Source organism: Arachis hypogaea, chromosome 4 (assembly GCF_003086295.3).
Source record: "Arachis hypogaea cultivar Tifrunner chromosome 4, arahy.Tifrunner.gnm2.J5K5, whole genome shotgun sequence".
Taxonomy (NCBI): Eukaryota; Viridiplantae; Streptophyta; class Magnoliopsida; order Fabales; family Fabaceae; genus Arachis; species Arachis hypogaea.
Genome location: NC_092039.1, coordinates 119,576,507 through 119,592,474, shown reverse-complemented (window position 1 = coordinate 119,592,474; position 15,968 = coordinate 119,576,507). Strand labels below are relative to the sequence as shown.

Sequence of the window (15,968 nt, the reverse complement as noted above, 5' to 3'; positions counted from 1 at the left end):
GATGAATGCCGAAACTTTGAAGGGTTGGCGGCTGTTTATGTTTAGTTAATAGGAATCAACTATCTCTTATTGATTTTTAAATTCCGAACCTCGTTCTGCTGCTTGTGTTGTCTGTGAAATCAATTTTGTGTTTGTGTTGTATTTTGTGAATGATCGGGTGAGGCATATAAGAACTTAGAATAAAAACTATGTCAATGGTATTACTCTGGTAGATGTAGTCTCCCACAAGCTTGAATATACTTTTGAGGAGCGAATCGTCTCTGTTTTTTTATTAGCATATGTTTGGGCATTGCATTTCATTGTAATTTGTGAAGGAAGTCTTGTTAGCTTCCCCTCTCAAATAAACCCTCACAGCCCCTTTGTTGGAACTTTCACTTTCGTTTTCAATTTGAAGCAATATCTCTTGGTTGGTCTTCCCAAAATTTCCCGCATTTAATTACTTAACCCATGTAACCATATCTATTCCATGCATAGTTAGCAAAATCGGACCGGACCAGTCGATTCGACCAAAAAATCGATAAACCGGACCCTATACCGATCCGGTCCGAGGTTAGGACCGTTCAAGGTAGAGAACCGGAACGAACCGCTCTGTCCCAACTGAAGGCAAAGCTTTTTAAATAAAAATAATTCTAAAATTCTGTTTCTTTTGATTTTATTAAAAAATATAACTATTTAAAACTATTTTAGTTTATATACAAATTCTATATTCTATTAGAGAATAGAATCCAGCTAATTCAGAGTATTCCAACGTTTGTACTGCAAGTCCACCATGCTCTCCATATACTATGGCGCCAAGGGGTTCGAACTCCTAACTCCAAGGTTGCAAGAAAGACAATCATGCCACCAAGCTACATTGCTTGTTGCCATTATATATTCAAATTATAATACATATAGCAATTTCTTATTTTATTTATATTCAATTAATTTTAATTTTAAAGTCACTCATTTTTAAATCAATTATATTTTATTTAACTATAAATTTTGTTAATATATATATATATATATATATATATATATATATATATATATATTAAAAAGATAAACAAAAGAAATTATTAATCACAATTTATTTTTTTTCATTATTATATGATATCTATTAATATTATTTTTTTAATAAATACTTGTAGTATATAATAATAGGTAAAGACTCACATGCAGTTGTCTTCATATGAAGTTGATAGTTGAAAATCATTAGATGATATTTAGTTAAATTTGTCAAATCATCTAACTATTTTAAATATCAACTTTATATGAAAATTAACGGTATGTAAGTTTTTATTTATAATAATTGAATAATACAATAAATATAAATTAATTAATAAAGTATTAAAATTTAAAAATGATAATTATTTTTATAAAAATTAAATAAAAGTATTTATAATTAAAAAATAATTAAATTTTATATAATTATTTAATTATACCGGGATAACCGGTTCGATCAGTGACCCACCGGTTGAACCAGTAATCCAGTGACCCAATAACCTTACCGGTTCGATCATCGGTTCGATTCTGACAACTATGATTCCATGACTCTTTTATCCACGTGTACTAAATTTAAACCAATTCACATACTAACAACAATCATGCCATCTTAGTGAAACCAACTGTAAACCTCATGGCCAATCATTCCTTTACAAATGATTCTATCCCATTTTATTATGCAATTATACCTTAATTGTTTTCGTTTATTATTATAAAAACCCCCGAAAAAGGTTTAATTTTGAGTTACTATTATTATGTATATTAATTATTATCTAAATAATAAACATAAGTCATTTATATAATTTATTTATAAAATACTGATACAACTGTTTAATTCTGTTCGATCCTAATATATATATTTTAATTAAATAGTATGCTATAACATAATTAATTCTTAAAATCATGATGTTATACATGAAAAAAAAAGTAGTATATAAGACAAATTTTATGAGATAAATTTAAACAACAATTTTTTTAATTGGTATCAATTATTTTCTATATAACTATACATATAAACGTTTTATTCACAATATTTCTTAGAAATATGAGACTTTTTTATTTAGATAATAAAAAATATGAGACTTATACAATTAGATATATTAAACTATTAATGTATTAATAATTTTATAATAAAAATAAATTCTACTTTAGAACGTAGAATAATAATTTTTAATTTTTTTCTTTTAAAAAATATCATCAAACACCCATCCACTAAAGTTAATATTCATTTCATGATGTTTCTTTTAGAAATAATTTTTTGGATTTAAATTTTGTAATTTCTATAATCAAATTTATTTACTAATATTAGAAATTTAAAATTTAAAATAAATTTTAAAATAAATTTTAAAAGACTACTATAACAAAAAAGTTATGTAACTGAATTAAAATAATATTTTACTTTTCAAACCAAATGAACAATATTACTATACCATATGTATTCCTCCATTTTATACCATATTTATTTCTACTCGTCCTTTTAATATCATACTTACATGTTACTATACAAAATTATTAACGAGTGTAATAAACTAATTACTCAATAATATTTTTTAAAACACTTATTAATATATTTTATTGTACTTATTAATAATTTTCATAGTATAATCAAAATATAGTATACGAAAAAAAGAATAAAATATTGAATATACTGAAAGTATAATAAAAGTATTAACAAGTTCGATAAAAAATTATTAATAAGTCATTACTTTATTATACTCCTTAATATTTGTTATAGTATAATAAATAACTAAATATAAATTTATAGCTAAGTATTACATTTTAAATATTTTATAGTTTAAATATAAATATTTGCCTATAGTTATATCATCATAATACATTAATTACTTATTGATTTTATTAATATGTATTAAAAATTTTATTAATGTAATACCTTTTAAGATACCGTGTCAATAATATTATAATATAAATAAAATAAAGGAGTTTCAAAATTCCAAACAATAGAGAAATGTTGTGACATCCACGTATAGCGATTTAAAAAATAAAGCTTTTAACTGTGTGTCAGTTGATATTTTATTTCATTCAACATCCTATATTACAAACTACACATTCCAAAATGTAAATTATAAAAATTACTACCCTAAAAGGATACATCCTACAACGTAAACCCTAAATCTTACACCGTCAAAATTTAGAAGTGTTTCTTGAACTCTCTACCATAAACCTTTTCTCATCAACCCTAAACTCTAACTTCTGCAACCCAAATTTTCGACCGTAGATCCTTAATCGAAAATTTTCAAGATCCAAGGGGTTGTATCACACTCTCCATCAACTACGAAATTATCAGAAAGTAACTGTGTGCGAGTGAAGATAGTTATGGAGTTCGCCGTCAGACTGCAATTTAACTTTCTTCTAATCCTAAACCCTTTTATCAACTACATTCGGTCTATCAGTAAGTTTAAATTAGAGGAAACCCTAAACACTGTGCAACCGATGACACATTCACAATCGACCACTGCCCCGCAGATTTTCAACCACACTAACCATGTCATCGTCGGACTCTTGACATAAGCTAAAATTTTTTCTCTTTATAATTCTCGCTATGAGTCTACTACGTAAGTGTTCTTTGTTTATATACATCTCTAACGTTGCTGTAAACGAATTTGAATTAGGGTGTTGTTGATGACATTGACCACCTTATTACATGAAAACAAAATATATCTTTAAAACGCTCTACTGTTATTGTATTATTTCGGTTATATTTCTTTGATGTCTATTCTCAGGTTTAGCGATTTTTACTAGTGAATAAAGTAATAACCCGATACAGTTAAAAAAAATTTAGCTCATACCGTGATTAGATAATCTTCCTCACTACTATTTTACACATACTCAAATTTTCAAAAATTTTACTCAACAGTTAATGATTTAGTTATTACATACTGAGAATATAAAATTCTAGTATTTCTTCATAAAAACACATTTTAAATTTTATGTACATATTAAATTATATAATCTCTCTACTAACTAATTCATTCTTTTATATTCATTACAATATTATATACCATACGTCTTTTTCGAAAGATTATATCAATACATATTACATAATCTTAAAAAAATTGCATTGTTTTTAACAAAAATATCTCAACATTTATATTATTACATATTTAATGATATTTACAATAACAATCATAACTAATAAAAAATATACCTACTTTAAATATATTACAGTCACATAACAACTTCAGCCTCATTATTTTTCCCTACTTAGGCCCATCATCTTTGTTTCTGCTTTGTAACGTCCATATATTTTTGAAGCCCATGATTATATCCATGGGGTTTTCATCACTACACTCAGCCCTCCAAAATTTCAACTTCCAAGGCCCGACCGACCATGAACTCATTTCCACCAAAAATAAAATATTACATTACAAAAAAAAACTATTTTTATAAACTAAATTAATTAGCATCTATTAATGACTATCTTAACATCTTTCATTCTGACACAAACTCTGAAGAGAATAAAGTCCAGCACTGCAATTGCCAGCACTATCTGCAATACTTCAGGTCAAATCATCACGTCTGAGGGACACGTTATTTCCTTCACACCATGACACATGGACTTCAGCATGTGATGATGAATCTCTCTTCAGCACTACAGAATTTTCTTTCTAATTTTATTTTTTCGGCCATTTATGTTTAGGAAATCGTCTATGGTAGGAAAACTCAATCCTAGTTCTGTGACTACTGGTAAAAATATTCAAAATTAGTGGTCCTTTTTGCATCCATACGATAAAATTTTTTATAGGAGAATCTGTCCCAAGATTTCTTATATTTGCAATAATTCATATCTATTGGATTAGATAAACAAGTGCTGAGCTGGCTTTGTTAATTGTAAATGACGTTAGATTTTGGACTTCTATTTAAAAATAAATTGGGCTCAGGCTGGGTATAATATGGTGGATTTTATGTGATAGGAAAAGTTCGATATTAATGTTTTGACATAAAATAATACAAAAATATTATTAGGAGTTTATACTAAAATTAGTCACTAAACTCAATTATTAATATATTGTGTATAAATACATATAATTTAATTTATTTTTAATATGTATTTATATTTTAATATGTATTTTATATTGGTGACTGATGTTGATGTGTATGTAACATAATCAAAAATAATAATAAATATAATAATAATAAAAATTATTATTTGTACAATAAAATCAACTACTATATATTTATATATAAATATATATTATTTAATTTATTTTTAATATATATATTTTATATTTTAATATATTTTTTATACTAATAACTAATTTTGATTGTTAATTTTAGTGTATATATAGTATAGTTAAATAATAATATTAATGATTCATTAATGATATGAATAAGGTGTGATATATAATACTTATGAATATCAAAATACATTCTAATTATTCACTGATAATAAGTAGGTAAAGCAATATTAAATTTATAAATCATGTGTCTAAATGCGATTTTGTCTAGTATATCAATTATAATCGTGGCATAATTTATTAATACCGGTTCATAGATAAACAAGAATACTTTATCAGGCAAATTACTCATAACACCTAGTAACATGTTTGACTTGCATGTATTAGAAAATTATTTAATTATTTAATTTGTTTGTGGGTAATACATATATTAATTATAATTATAAATTATATTATTTTAAATTAAATAATTTATATAATGGTAATCTTATTTATTGTGATAAATATTAAATTAAATAAGTTATAATTACTTTTGATTTGAAATTAAATTAAAATAAAATTAGATATTATTTTTTGTTTTTTAGATAATTATCTTTGAAAAATTCTCCACATACAAGCATTTTTTTATACAAGTCTTTACAAGTGTACCTTCTGCTTCTTCTTGTGCACGATTTTTTTCATCTTCCTCTTCTTATTTTCTTTCGTTTCTTGCCTTCTCTTTCTCTTTCTTCAACTATTATTGCACGTTTTTATTGTACCTTCTTATTCTTCTTGCTGCACGTTCTTCTTCCTCTTCCTCTTCTTCTTCTTCTTTTCTTTCGTTTCTTGCCTTCTCTTTCTCCGTCTTCATTTACGTGCTTTTCTCTCTGTTTTCTTTCTTCGTTATTCTCGATTTTCATAGTTTTTTGATATCAAGTTCTGAAATCGTTTTTGAAGAAGAAGAAGCAGCATAAGATGAGAAGGAGAAAGAGAAAGAGTTCTGAATTATGCATAAGGTGTACTTCAACGAATTTTAGGTGTATTTCTTAAATCCTTTGGGTGTAGTTTTTGTAATCCTTTGGGTGTATTTCTATAATCGTTTGAGTGTATTTCTGTAATCGTTTGGGTGTATTTCTGAAGTTCTATTATCTCTAAATTTGGTAAGAAACTCGTTTTCATGGAGGAAGAAGAAGAAGAGTCGTTTATAATGCATGGTGAGTAGCGCGCTTTGGAAACAGGAAGTGGTTAAATAACGTGCGTTTATTTACTCTTAAATGTGGGAGTGTAATGCGTGTTTTTTGTTGGGCTTGTACCAACTTGTAAGACTTGTAAGCTAAAAAGACTTGTATGTGTAGCAGACCTCTAGTATTAGATTTTAGATATATTATTTTTTGAACTTTAGATACTATTTTATTTGGGGTTTAGGATTTAATGAGTGTCATGTTCAAATATAAATAGTGTCTTTAAGGTTTCGGTCTCCAATATACCAAAGCCGCATTTGTTGTTCTTTTTCCATCAAAAGAGTTGCAATTCAGCTGCTAGGAATATAGAACGCTTTAATTGAGGAAGATGGAAAGAACTACAAAATCTAAATCCTTTCATCAATTTCTAATTTTTATGAGTAAAAATACGCTTACGCATTATAATATATTTTTGATGATTCAATATGAATGATTTAAATTAATAAAATAATTTATTTCAACAAGTGATAGCAGAGCCATTTATAACTGAATCATTAAGAAAATTAAGTTTTTTTTTTTTATTTCACGGGATGAAATATGTTTGCGTTGTTACTCTCTGTTTGGACTTTGGATCAAATTTGATTTTATAGATCCGGTGAATTTATTATTTGTTTTAATGAGCATACAGACTTTATATATTAATTTATTTGATCATCCAGTAATATATTTCGTACATGTGAATGTATTGCATTCTTGACACATGATCAAGCAATATATATGTGTATGCTCATCGCCATTCATATAAGTTGTTGCTTATAACGCATTTGGTTTTAAAATATGTATACATATTACCGTATCCAATTTTTAATTTAATATATTAATAATTTATTTATTCTGAAACATTAATATGGAGTATTATTATGATGGTTTCGAATTTAATTATGTGTGCCATTAATTTGGTATAAAATTAATTAATTAATTTTTTGGAATATAAGGATTATTATGTATATGTCATTTAGAACTACACATGAATTGGATAATATCCGCATATCTGCGGTAATTATTCGCATTTGGTCGAAATTTTGTGGATTTAGCAGTGATATCCGTGGATTCAATCCGCAAATCCGCATATCCGCACGTCTCGTATAAATAGCACGGTTTAAGAAGGTAAACCCTAATGTGATATGAATTTTAGTGTGTTATTTTATAAATTTTATGATAGCTTATTTTTAATTTTTTATGTTGTACTTTAACTTAGAATAATTGAATCTAAATCTTGTATTATTATTTTTTTGTTATTCAAGAAAATTTTAATTGATAATATTTTAAGAGTAAATAGATTTAAATAGGTAAAAAATAAATTTTATAAATATTTTTTTTGTAAAAATCTACTCTCTCTTAAGTGTCATTAGACAATTGTCACAAAAAAATAAAAGAATTATTACTTGAATAATATATTCACAACAACTGTATTTCTATTCTGATCTTGAAGGAAAACAAATAAAAATTGTACAATTGATTAATAGTTTAACACCTTAAGATCCTCCTCAGAAAAAATATAAGTAACCAATAATTTTTTTGAACAATGTGTAAACAATGTGAATTAAGAGGGTTAAAAGAGTAAATTTAATTAATAATATTAAATTAAAATATAGTATATTTTTATTTGATTAATGATTATTCATGTTGTTCAAAATAATTATTGTTTACCTATTTCTCCTAAACTAAAAAGTCAACTCAAAAAATTTATCCGTATCAATTAAAAGTAAATTTTAGCGTTATATAATTTGTATAAAAAATATTAAAATATAACTATTATTTATAAATTATTTTTATAAAAGATATTAAAAATTTAAATTATAACTAATACAGTTTACCAATTAAAATTTAAGGTTTTCAGAGATTGAAAACAAGGGTTTGTATATTTTTTTTATTTGTTCGTATAGTAACTTAAGATATATAAATAATTAGTATTTTTGTATATTAAAGTATATAATTTAATATACTAAAAATCACTCATCAAGAATATTTATTATTGCACAGTTATACAATTCCAAGTGTTAATTTTTTAGTTTAAAAGTTATAGATAATTTTTATTGTCATTATTTTTTAGTTTAAAATTATTTTTATAATTTGACCAAAAGTAGCTTATTACTTTTTTAAAAAATTGGTTGTTTATTGTCATTATTTCATCGTAACAGTTGTTAACTACTTTTGTTGTGGTAGATTCAATTTTGATTTTCTGCGAACTTACCTTATTTCTTAAATTTATACTATAATTGATATATTTTGAAGAGAAAAAAAACGTAATTATTAATACAATATAATTTAAAATACTAATGTCTTCTTTTAATAGTATTTAATTTTTTAATAATATATGCAACAATTTATAACAGCCGATACTAATAATTTAAGAATATGCAATTAAGAAATTACTTTTTGGTTAATTTAATATAACTCAATAATATTCACTAAAAAGTAAAAACGGAATTCAGTTTTTATATATAATTTAGAATCATACTACTTGAATCTCTTTTCAAATTAAATCAAAATTAAATTTTAAAATAAAAAATTTAAATTCCAACTAAATGTCTTAACTCTTACGGGAACATAATAAATCTAAAAATCAAATTCTAACAAACTCATAAATCAACCTTTCAAAAATTTATCTTTAAATTTATAATTTGCACCCATAAAAAATATATTAGAGTTAATAGAGTATTTTTTTATAAATTAAAAATATTTATAATTAAAAACTTAATTAAATATTTAATTACATATTTTTTTAAATATTATATTAATTTTAGTATGATCGATATAAAACTGACTTAACTACAAATTAAAAATAATATAAAAATTTAATTAAAAATTATAGATATTTAATTATAAATTTAATAAAATAGTAAAATTATAGAAATCAATAATTAAATTTATAAAAAATATAGAATTTATTTTACTAAAAAGACAAATTTTTTACATGGTTGATCACTACATTTTTAATAAAATTATAAATTGGTCTCTACACTTTAAAAATTTATAATTGGATTCCTAAAGAGAATTAAAATTTACAATTTAGTCCTCGCTGTTCAAAAAGTGTTTGATTTAACAAGATATTCTCAATATATTCTATTAAATCAAATACTTTTAAACGGTGGGACTAAATTATAAATTTAATTCTCTTTAGGGATCCAATTACAAACGTTTAAAGTGTAAAAACTAATTTGCAATTTTGCTAAAAGTATAGAGACCAACAATACAATTTAACCATTTAATTACTTACTTTTTAATGATTTTTTTCACCTCCATTGTTGGGCTTATGCCTTTTGTATACCGGAAAAAAGAAATTCTCCACATCGTTTTTGTGGGCTAGAAGCACGAAGCCCATTTCAAATTTTGGAACATTTCGGTAGTTTGAGAACTAAGACTCGAGACCGAAAAAAAAAAGAACTAAGGCAGACAAAAAATGGTAGTGTTTTTTTTTATATTTTGTTTAGCGATAAATTAAATATAAAATAGAATAAATAATAAAAAAATTTATTTTATTTTATTTTTATAAAAAATTTAAAAAAAATAAAATAATAAAAAATATAATTATAAATAATAATAATAAAAATAAAAAATAAAATATAATTTTATTTTTTTATATTTTTGTTGACAGAAAAAATATAAAATACACAAATTTAATATCACAAAATATAATATTGATTGTTTATATTGTTAAACATAATTTTATATCTTTATGTTTATATTTTAGTATCCTGTTTTTGTAAACAAAATTATTTACCAGACACAAAAATAGTTATACCGATTTTTTTTTATTTTATATAATAGAAAGTAAAAACTACTTAAACCATTTTGATTTATTTTCGCACAGAAGAATTTGTGTTTTCATTTGTACAAAAAAGTATAAATAAAAAACAAAATTTTGTTATTTTTAATATATTTTTTAATAAAATTCTAAAATTGTATTGTTTCATTGTTTTGTTTTTTCTTCTTCAAAAAATCTAAAACGAAAAAGAAACATGAAAAAAGCTAAATAAAAGAGGTTTGACAAATTAGCTACCGGATCTCTTCGCTCTTGAGCTTAGACTGAGAGAAGACAATAACAATGTCTTCGCTTCGCTTATTCATTCTCTCACTCACTCTCTCTCTTTGCTTCGCTTTCCAATCCGACGAGCTCCTCCTCGACGACGATGAATTCGGCCTCGAAGGCGGTAACCAACAACCGCCGCGCTCCGATCCTCACTTCCCCTCCCCTTCCACCCCCGCTCCTCGCAAGAGGTTCACCGAATCTTCCTCCTCCGATTCTAAGATCCAGTTCTCCCTCCACCACGCCTTCGGCGACTCCGATTTCTCCGACGCCGGCAACTTCTCTGCTCGCCTTAAGACTTGGAGTCACGGCGGCCAGGTTACACCATAATCTCTCTTATTATTAATATTATTTTAAATCTCTTTCTGTTTTTGTTTACACGTTGGTTAATCCGAACATATCGTTAGGCTTTTGAACTATTCGAATTTTCAATAAAAGCTTTTGATCCTAACGTTTGCTAATCTAAACGCGCAATTTCTTATTACTCATCTGATCAATGGATATGAGAGCCTTTATTACTTCTGAATATAGCTTCTTATTCCTTTTTTTTTTCGGTGGTCTTATTGAGAGCATAACCTATGAATGAATTAGTTTAGTATGGAAATTACTCTTTTTGTATGCTAATCTTACAAATGTTTTTAGGATACCAATTCGATGTTATGTTCTGAGTTTTAATGCACATGCTATGCTCAAAGTCATGCTTTGTTGGACTTGAAAGAAGTTTTCATTTGTGACAGACACTGACGAAGTTGCGGTTTTCGCGGAATCCATTGACTGAAGAGGAGCAGAAGAAATTTCAAGTAATTAACTAGTGTGTTTCTGTGAGTATATATTGGGATATTAGCATTTTATGAAAGGGTCGGCACTCTTCTAATTATTGCAGGAGCTGTTGCAAACAGATGATTTCTATAGGATAAGACTTCCATCCAATGTTTTGAGCCCTCCAGGCAGGGATTATATTATTTCTTCAGTGAAAGCTGTAAGTATGAATCAAATTCTTCGATATATTTCTAGCAAATTTTCCGTTTTCTTTTGTAAACTAACAATTGAGGTAGATTTCACCCAAGCATGGCGGTCCTGACTGTTTAACACACATAATATTTTAGTTCATTGATTATGAAGTCCCTTTTCTAGCATGGCATGGTGGTTTTATGGTATGATAGTTAGTAATACTGTTATGATCATTCTATATCTTGTTCCACACTTATTATCTGATGTTAAATGAAGTATAATTCCTTTCTTCTCTTTACATATTGTGGTAGTGTTTTCCATCATAAGGATGTGTTCCAACAGCTTCATTTATTTTTCAATATTGGTCATTAATTTGGTTGTTTTGGCGCTCTTGTTTAGTATTTGGGTGAATGTTGACTCCAAGTAGAACTAACTGTTTCACCATTCTGAATCCAGCGATGCCTTCCTGGGGAGGGATTGGAAGAGCATTTTGTAATTCATACGGTAATTGTCTTGTTTATTATCATAAAATTTGCTACTTATGCTCCATTCATGTCCTGATACTGGTGAAGATAAATTTCCTCTGTCCAACTCAAATTTTGACACAGAAAGAACTTCTCTTGCATATTGTCAAGTCAGCTGGAAAGACAGTGAAATAACAAGCTGAAACATGAAAGCTAATTTTATATAACAGGAATTTCGTTTCATTCTTATTTTTTCTTTAAGTATTTCTATCTTTTTTATTATTTTAAATGTAAAGAGTAAAAATAGAACTCATTGAATTTATTTTCAATTGTTCAATAGCTATTAGTTTTTCTGGTGATACAGTGGAATTTCAAAAAGTAGACAAAGTAGGGTTCGCCAAGTTCATTAGATTAGTTCATATTTCACAGAAATGGAAAAAAAGTGTAGAAGTGGGCTTTTTATGGCTTTCCTTGCTGATTTATCCTTGTATTTGTCTTATAATAATAATAATAGTAGTAGTTTTATTAAGTCTCACTCTGTTCTTTTTTTTAATATTAAATAAAAATTACAGGAAGGTATTAACATCTTGGCTGTCAATTATGGTGCCCCTGGGGCTTGCCCTTATCCCCGGCAACTGAAGCGTGTAAGACAGTTATGCTTTTGACAATTGCACTTGAGTTAGTCTACCTGAAAGACTCCATAAATTTATTGTGGTTGATTTTATAACCTTTTATGCCACAACTTGTCATGGTTGCCGAGAGTAATCAGATTTCAGAAAGCCTTAATAGCAATTGCTTCAAGTCTATTTCATTATTTTTGGTGCTGACTAAAGTTTTCTTGTCAATTGCTAGACTTTAATACTGTAACCTTATACATGATTTTGATTTTTTGTCCTTAGCCTGTGAGGTGGTCTTTCAAGTCTCACACTATTTTGAAGAACAGTGAGCAAGCACCAAGGTATACGTTATGATTGAGAACTTTAATTTTCTAACCAATCATTCTTTCACATAGTCTTGAGAGAGCCCTCAGTCCAGGTTAAAGCTCATTGAACTGAAGCTAGAAAACTGCTGGTCATTTTATGAGCTATCTTGCTTTGATTTTCATTTGGTTATAAAAATAATTAGAATTTCGATAAAACAATCTTGAACCTGAAGTTCTAGTTTAATGGGTGAACTTGTGATTAGAAAGAGTTGGATTAGGGGTTCATTGTAGTAACACGAGGGTAATTTTGTTGGAGGATAGATATGACAGACACAAGAATATGGCAAATTTTATAGATTATAAGGCATGGCTCATCAATAGTACAATAGGCTGTGTTTGGTTAATGGGTGGAAGAAAATAAGACATAGACACATACACAAATAGACATAGACACAACAATACACAATTTTTTTTGGTTGGTTTAGTAAACAATATACAACACAATACACAAATCACAATTATATTAAAATGTCAATATTATTCCTCTCTTTCCATCATGAACACCATATCACAGTAACACCACATCCATTGTCCCCACTTCAATTTGTTGCTTTTCTTTTAAGATTGGCGCAGTCACTACCAATATTTACAACAACTCAAATATAGAAGCAACAAAACCCATATATAGATTGTTATAAAAAAAATTAAAATTGAAAATAAAGGAAAAGAAGAAAGTTATGGAAGCGGCTATGTCTTCTCCAAGGAATGATGGTGGTGATGTCAATTCTTTCCCACAGAGAGACTAGATTTGCAAGAAAATGACATAAAAAACACCGTGAATGGCTTAAATATGGGGGGAGGGAGGGAGAGAGGGTTGTTGTCACGGGTTGGTGAGAGTGAAGGAGAAGGAGGGAACCATTGGGGGAAGGAGGGTAAATTTGGGGAATTCACAAAATATTAAAGGTAAAAATGAATAAAAAATTTGTGTCCAACATAGAAATCCATATCTCAACTTCCTGAAGAGACACAAAATACACTTCTATTTTGTGCAATTGTGTGCCACCGTATCTATGTATTAGATTGACACACCCACTAACCGAACACTGCCATATGTAACACTAGTATAAAATTATCATAAAACCACAGACCTTGAACTAAAGAGGCAGAGGGAAACAATTTTAAAATGTTAGCATGAGTCATTCCAACTAATATTGATATTATATCTAATTTTGTGCTATAACTATGTTGATATAAAAGTTTATAACATTGCCAAGAGTTTACAGAAGTGTCTAAGAATTTCCGAACAGGGTTTTGAAGACTCTTTCAAGTGTTTTGGTTCCATAATATTGTGAACAGCAGATGTGAAACTAAAACTTTGTGCTCAGTAGGATTTCGGGTAGATCTAAGGAAGAGTCAACTTGGGTCATGAAGTTTGCTGGACTTTCTTGATTGACAATGACAATTGTCTTGATTTGATAAACTAGGAAGGGACAGGGAGCATACCTTCTGCAGTTTAGCATGTTAACATCATACATGAAGTTGCTGTTGTGTCATTCTCTCTACGAGTTTTTACTGGGAGACCTTCTTTCTTCATTCAATTAATATTTTTTTGGCTCCTGCAGAACTCCAATATTTGCTGAAGACGTGCTTGGTGGGGAAGAGGGAGAAGGTGAACTTGTAAAGCCAGTAGAGAGGTCCTTTTGGGCTAAATATGTGAGTAACTGATTATACAATATACATATTAGCTTATCTTTTAGTTGCAGATCTACAAATAAACATTTCTGACATTTGTGAATTGAACTTTTCATCTCGAACCTGTCTTAATTCCAGTGGATGTACTTGATCCCTCTTGGACTCATTGTAATGAATGCCATTACACAAGCAATGAATATGGCTGAGGAACAAGTGGGTGGGCAAGGTGGTGCTCCAGGACAGCAACAGCCAGGATCTGCAGGACAGCGTGGATCAAACGCTGGTGTGCGGAGAAGATGATTAGTTTGGTTCTTTTACACTAGAAGGGATTATTTGAGGACATTAGTAATGAATGGAATCTTAGGTTGACCTCTTTGTTTATGTAACATTTTAATAGCTTTCAGAAAAATTGTTCATGTATTCCCTGTAAGATTTGAAACAATGATCTTAGAATATCCCCAATTAAATTTTGAGTTTTGACAATGCCATGTTTAATTATTGGCAACTATTCAGATTGCAGGTTCCTCGAGAAGATATTGATAAGCGAGTAATTTAACGATGCTGTTGCATTATTTAATCAGTATCATTTCCTATTACTCCATCAAACAACTTTTTCATTCTCTGTGATTTATTCAACTGAATTATTTTTTGTTTCTTCCTCGAATTATCTCTCGTTCTCAACCAAAAAGTAAATAAAAGTAGGTATATTTCGTTTGCTTTTACAGTTTTGCCTTACACTGCTCCAGTGGTAAACAACCAAAGCTATTTGCTGAACCTGAATTATAACTCAAATGGCATAGTCTCCCCATACTCAATTAAGAGGTTGCGGGTTCGAGTCTCCTATTTTGAATCCCGCCTTGTGCATGCAGCAACCCATTGGCCAGCGGCAAACCCTTAAATGGAGCTCAGTACCGCGACGGATTAGTCCTTGACCTGTCGGGTTGGGGGATACCGTGGGAAACCAAAAAAAAAAAAAAAACTATAGAGATTATAACCAACAGTTTTGAGTTGAAGAAACGCAACAGTTGTTTGAAAACTCACGCACATAACCTTGCAAAAAGCTTTGGCAATTTGGATTGTTATACATTAATGAAAATTACTTTTGATAAAAAAATGGATGGCAACTGTTACTACCCTGACCCAACGCTATGGCCCAGGTCCAAATACGCCAAAAGGCCCAATCCAAAGATTGGCTTTCGTTATTCACCGACCTCTTCAAAAGAGGTCGGACTCAAACAAGAGATAGCTGGCAGATAACACTTATTCAAGTAAGTAACTGTCCCTAAAATCTCTCAACCCACTTCTAGAAGCCATATCCCAACAATCCCTAGATAAAGGGACGGTTATCCACCTAAAAAGGTGGCACTACTCCAACGGTGGTTATTGGATCACCACTATAAATACCCTGACACTCTTCAGGTATCTCTAAGTTCCAATACATTCTAAACCTGCTTAACCCCATGCTGACTTAGGCATCGGAGTGTCTTTGCAGGTACCACCCCCCATCTCTTG

The 15,968-nt window shown here is 28.4% G+C and overlaps 1 protein-coding gene across 1 annotated transcript; it reads left to right on the top strand.

The window, feature by feature from the left end:
- The first annotated feature begins 10,299 nt into the window (after positions 1-10,299).
- LOC112797597 (uncharacterized) lies at positions 10,300-14,939 on the top strand. Its single transcript, XM_025840616.2, has 8 exons — positions 10,300-10,745; positions 11,165-11,227; positions 11,311-11,406; positions 11,835-11,882; positions 12,415-12,486; positions 12,742-12,800; positions 14,387-14,477; positions 14,595-14,939. The coding sequence occupies exons 1-8, from the start codon at positions 10,446-10,448 to the stop codon at positions 14,754-14,756; spliced, it is 891 nt and encodes a 296-aa protein (XP_025696401.1). The 5' UTR covers positions 10,300-10,445; the 3' UTR covers positions 14,757-14,939.
- Positions 14,940-15,968: the final 1,029 nt, after the last annotated feature.

Bases quoted from the DNA above. Each gene is read 5' to 3' on its own strand.
- LOC112797597 (XM_025840616.2), top strand. From the start codon at position 10,446: ATGTCTTCGCTTCGCTTATTCATTCTCTCACTCACTCTCTCTCTTTGC. The intron at 10,746-11,164 runs GTTACACCATAA...CATTTGTGACAG, and splicing joins CTTGGAGTCACGGCGGCCAG to ACACTGACGAAGTTGCGGTT. The intron at 12,487-12,741 runs GTAAGACAGTTA...TTTTGTCCTTAG, and splicing joins ATCCCCGGCAACTGAAGCGT to CCTGTGAGGTGGTCTTTCAA.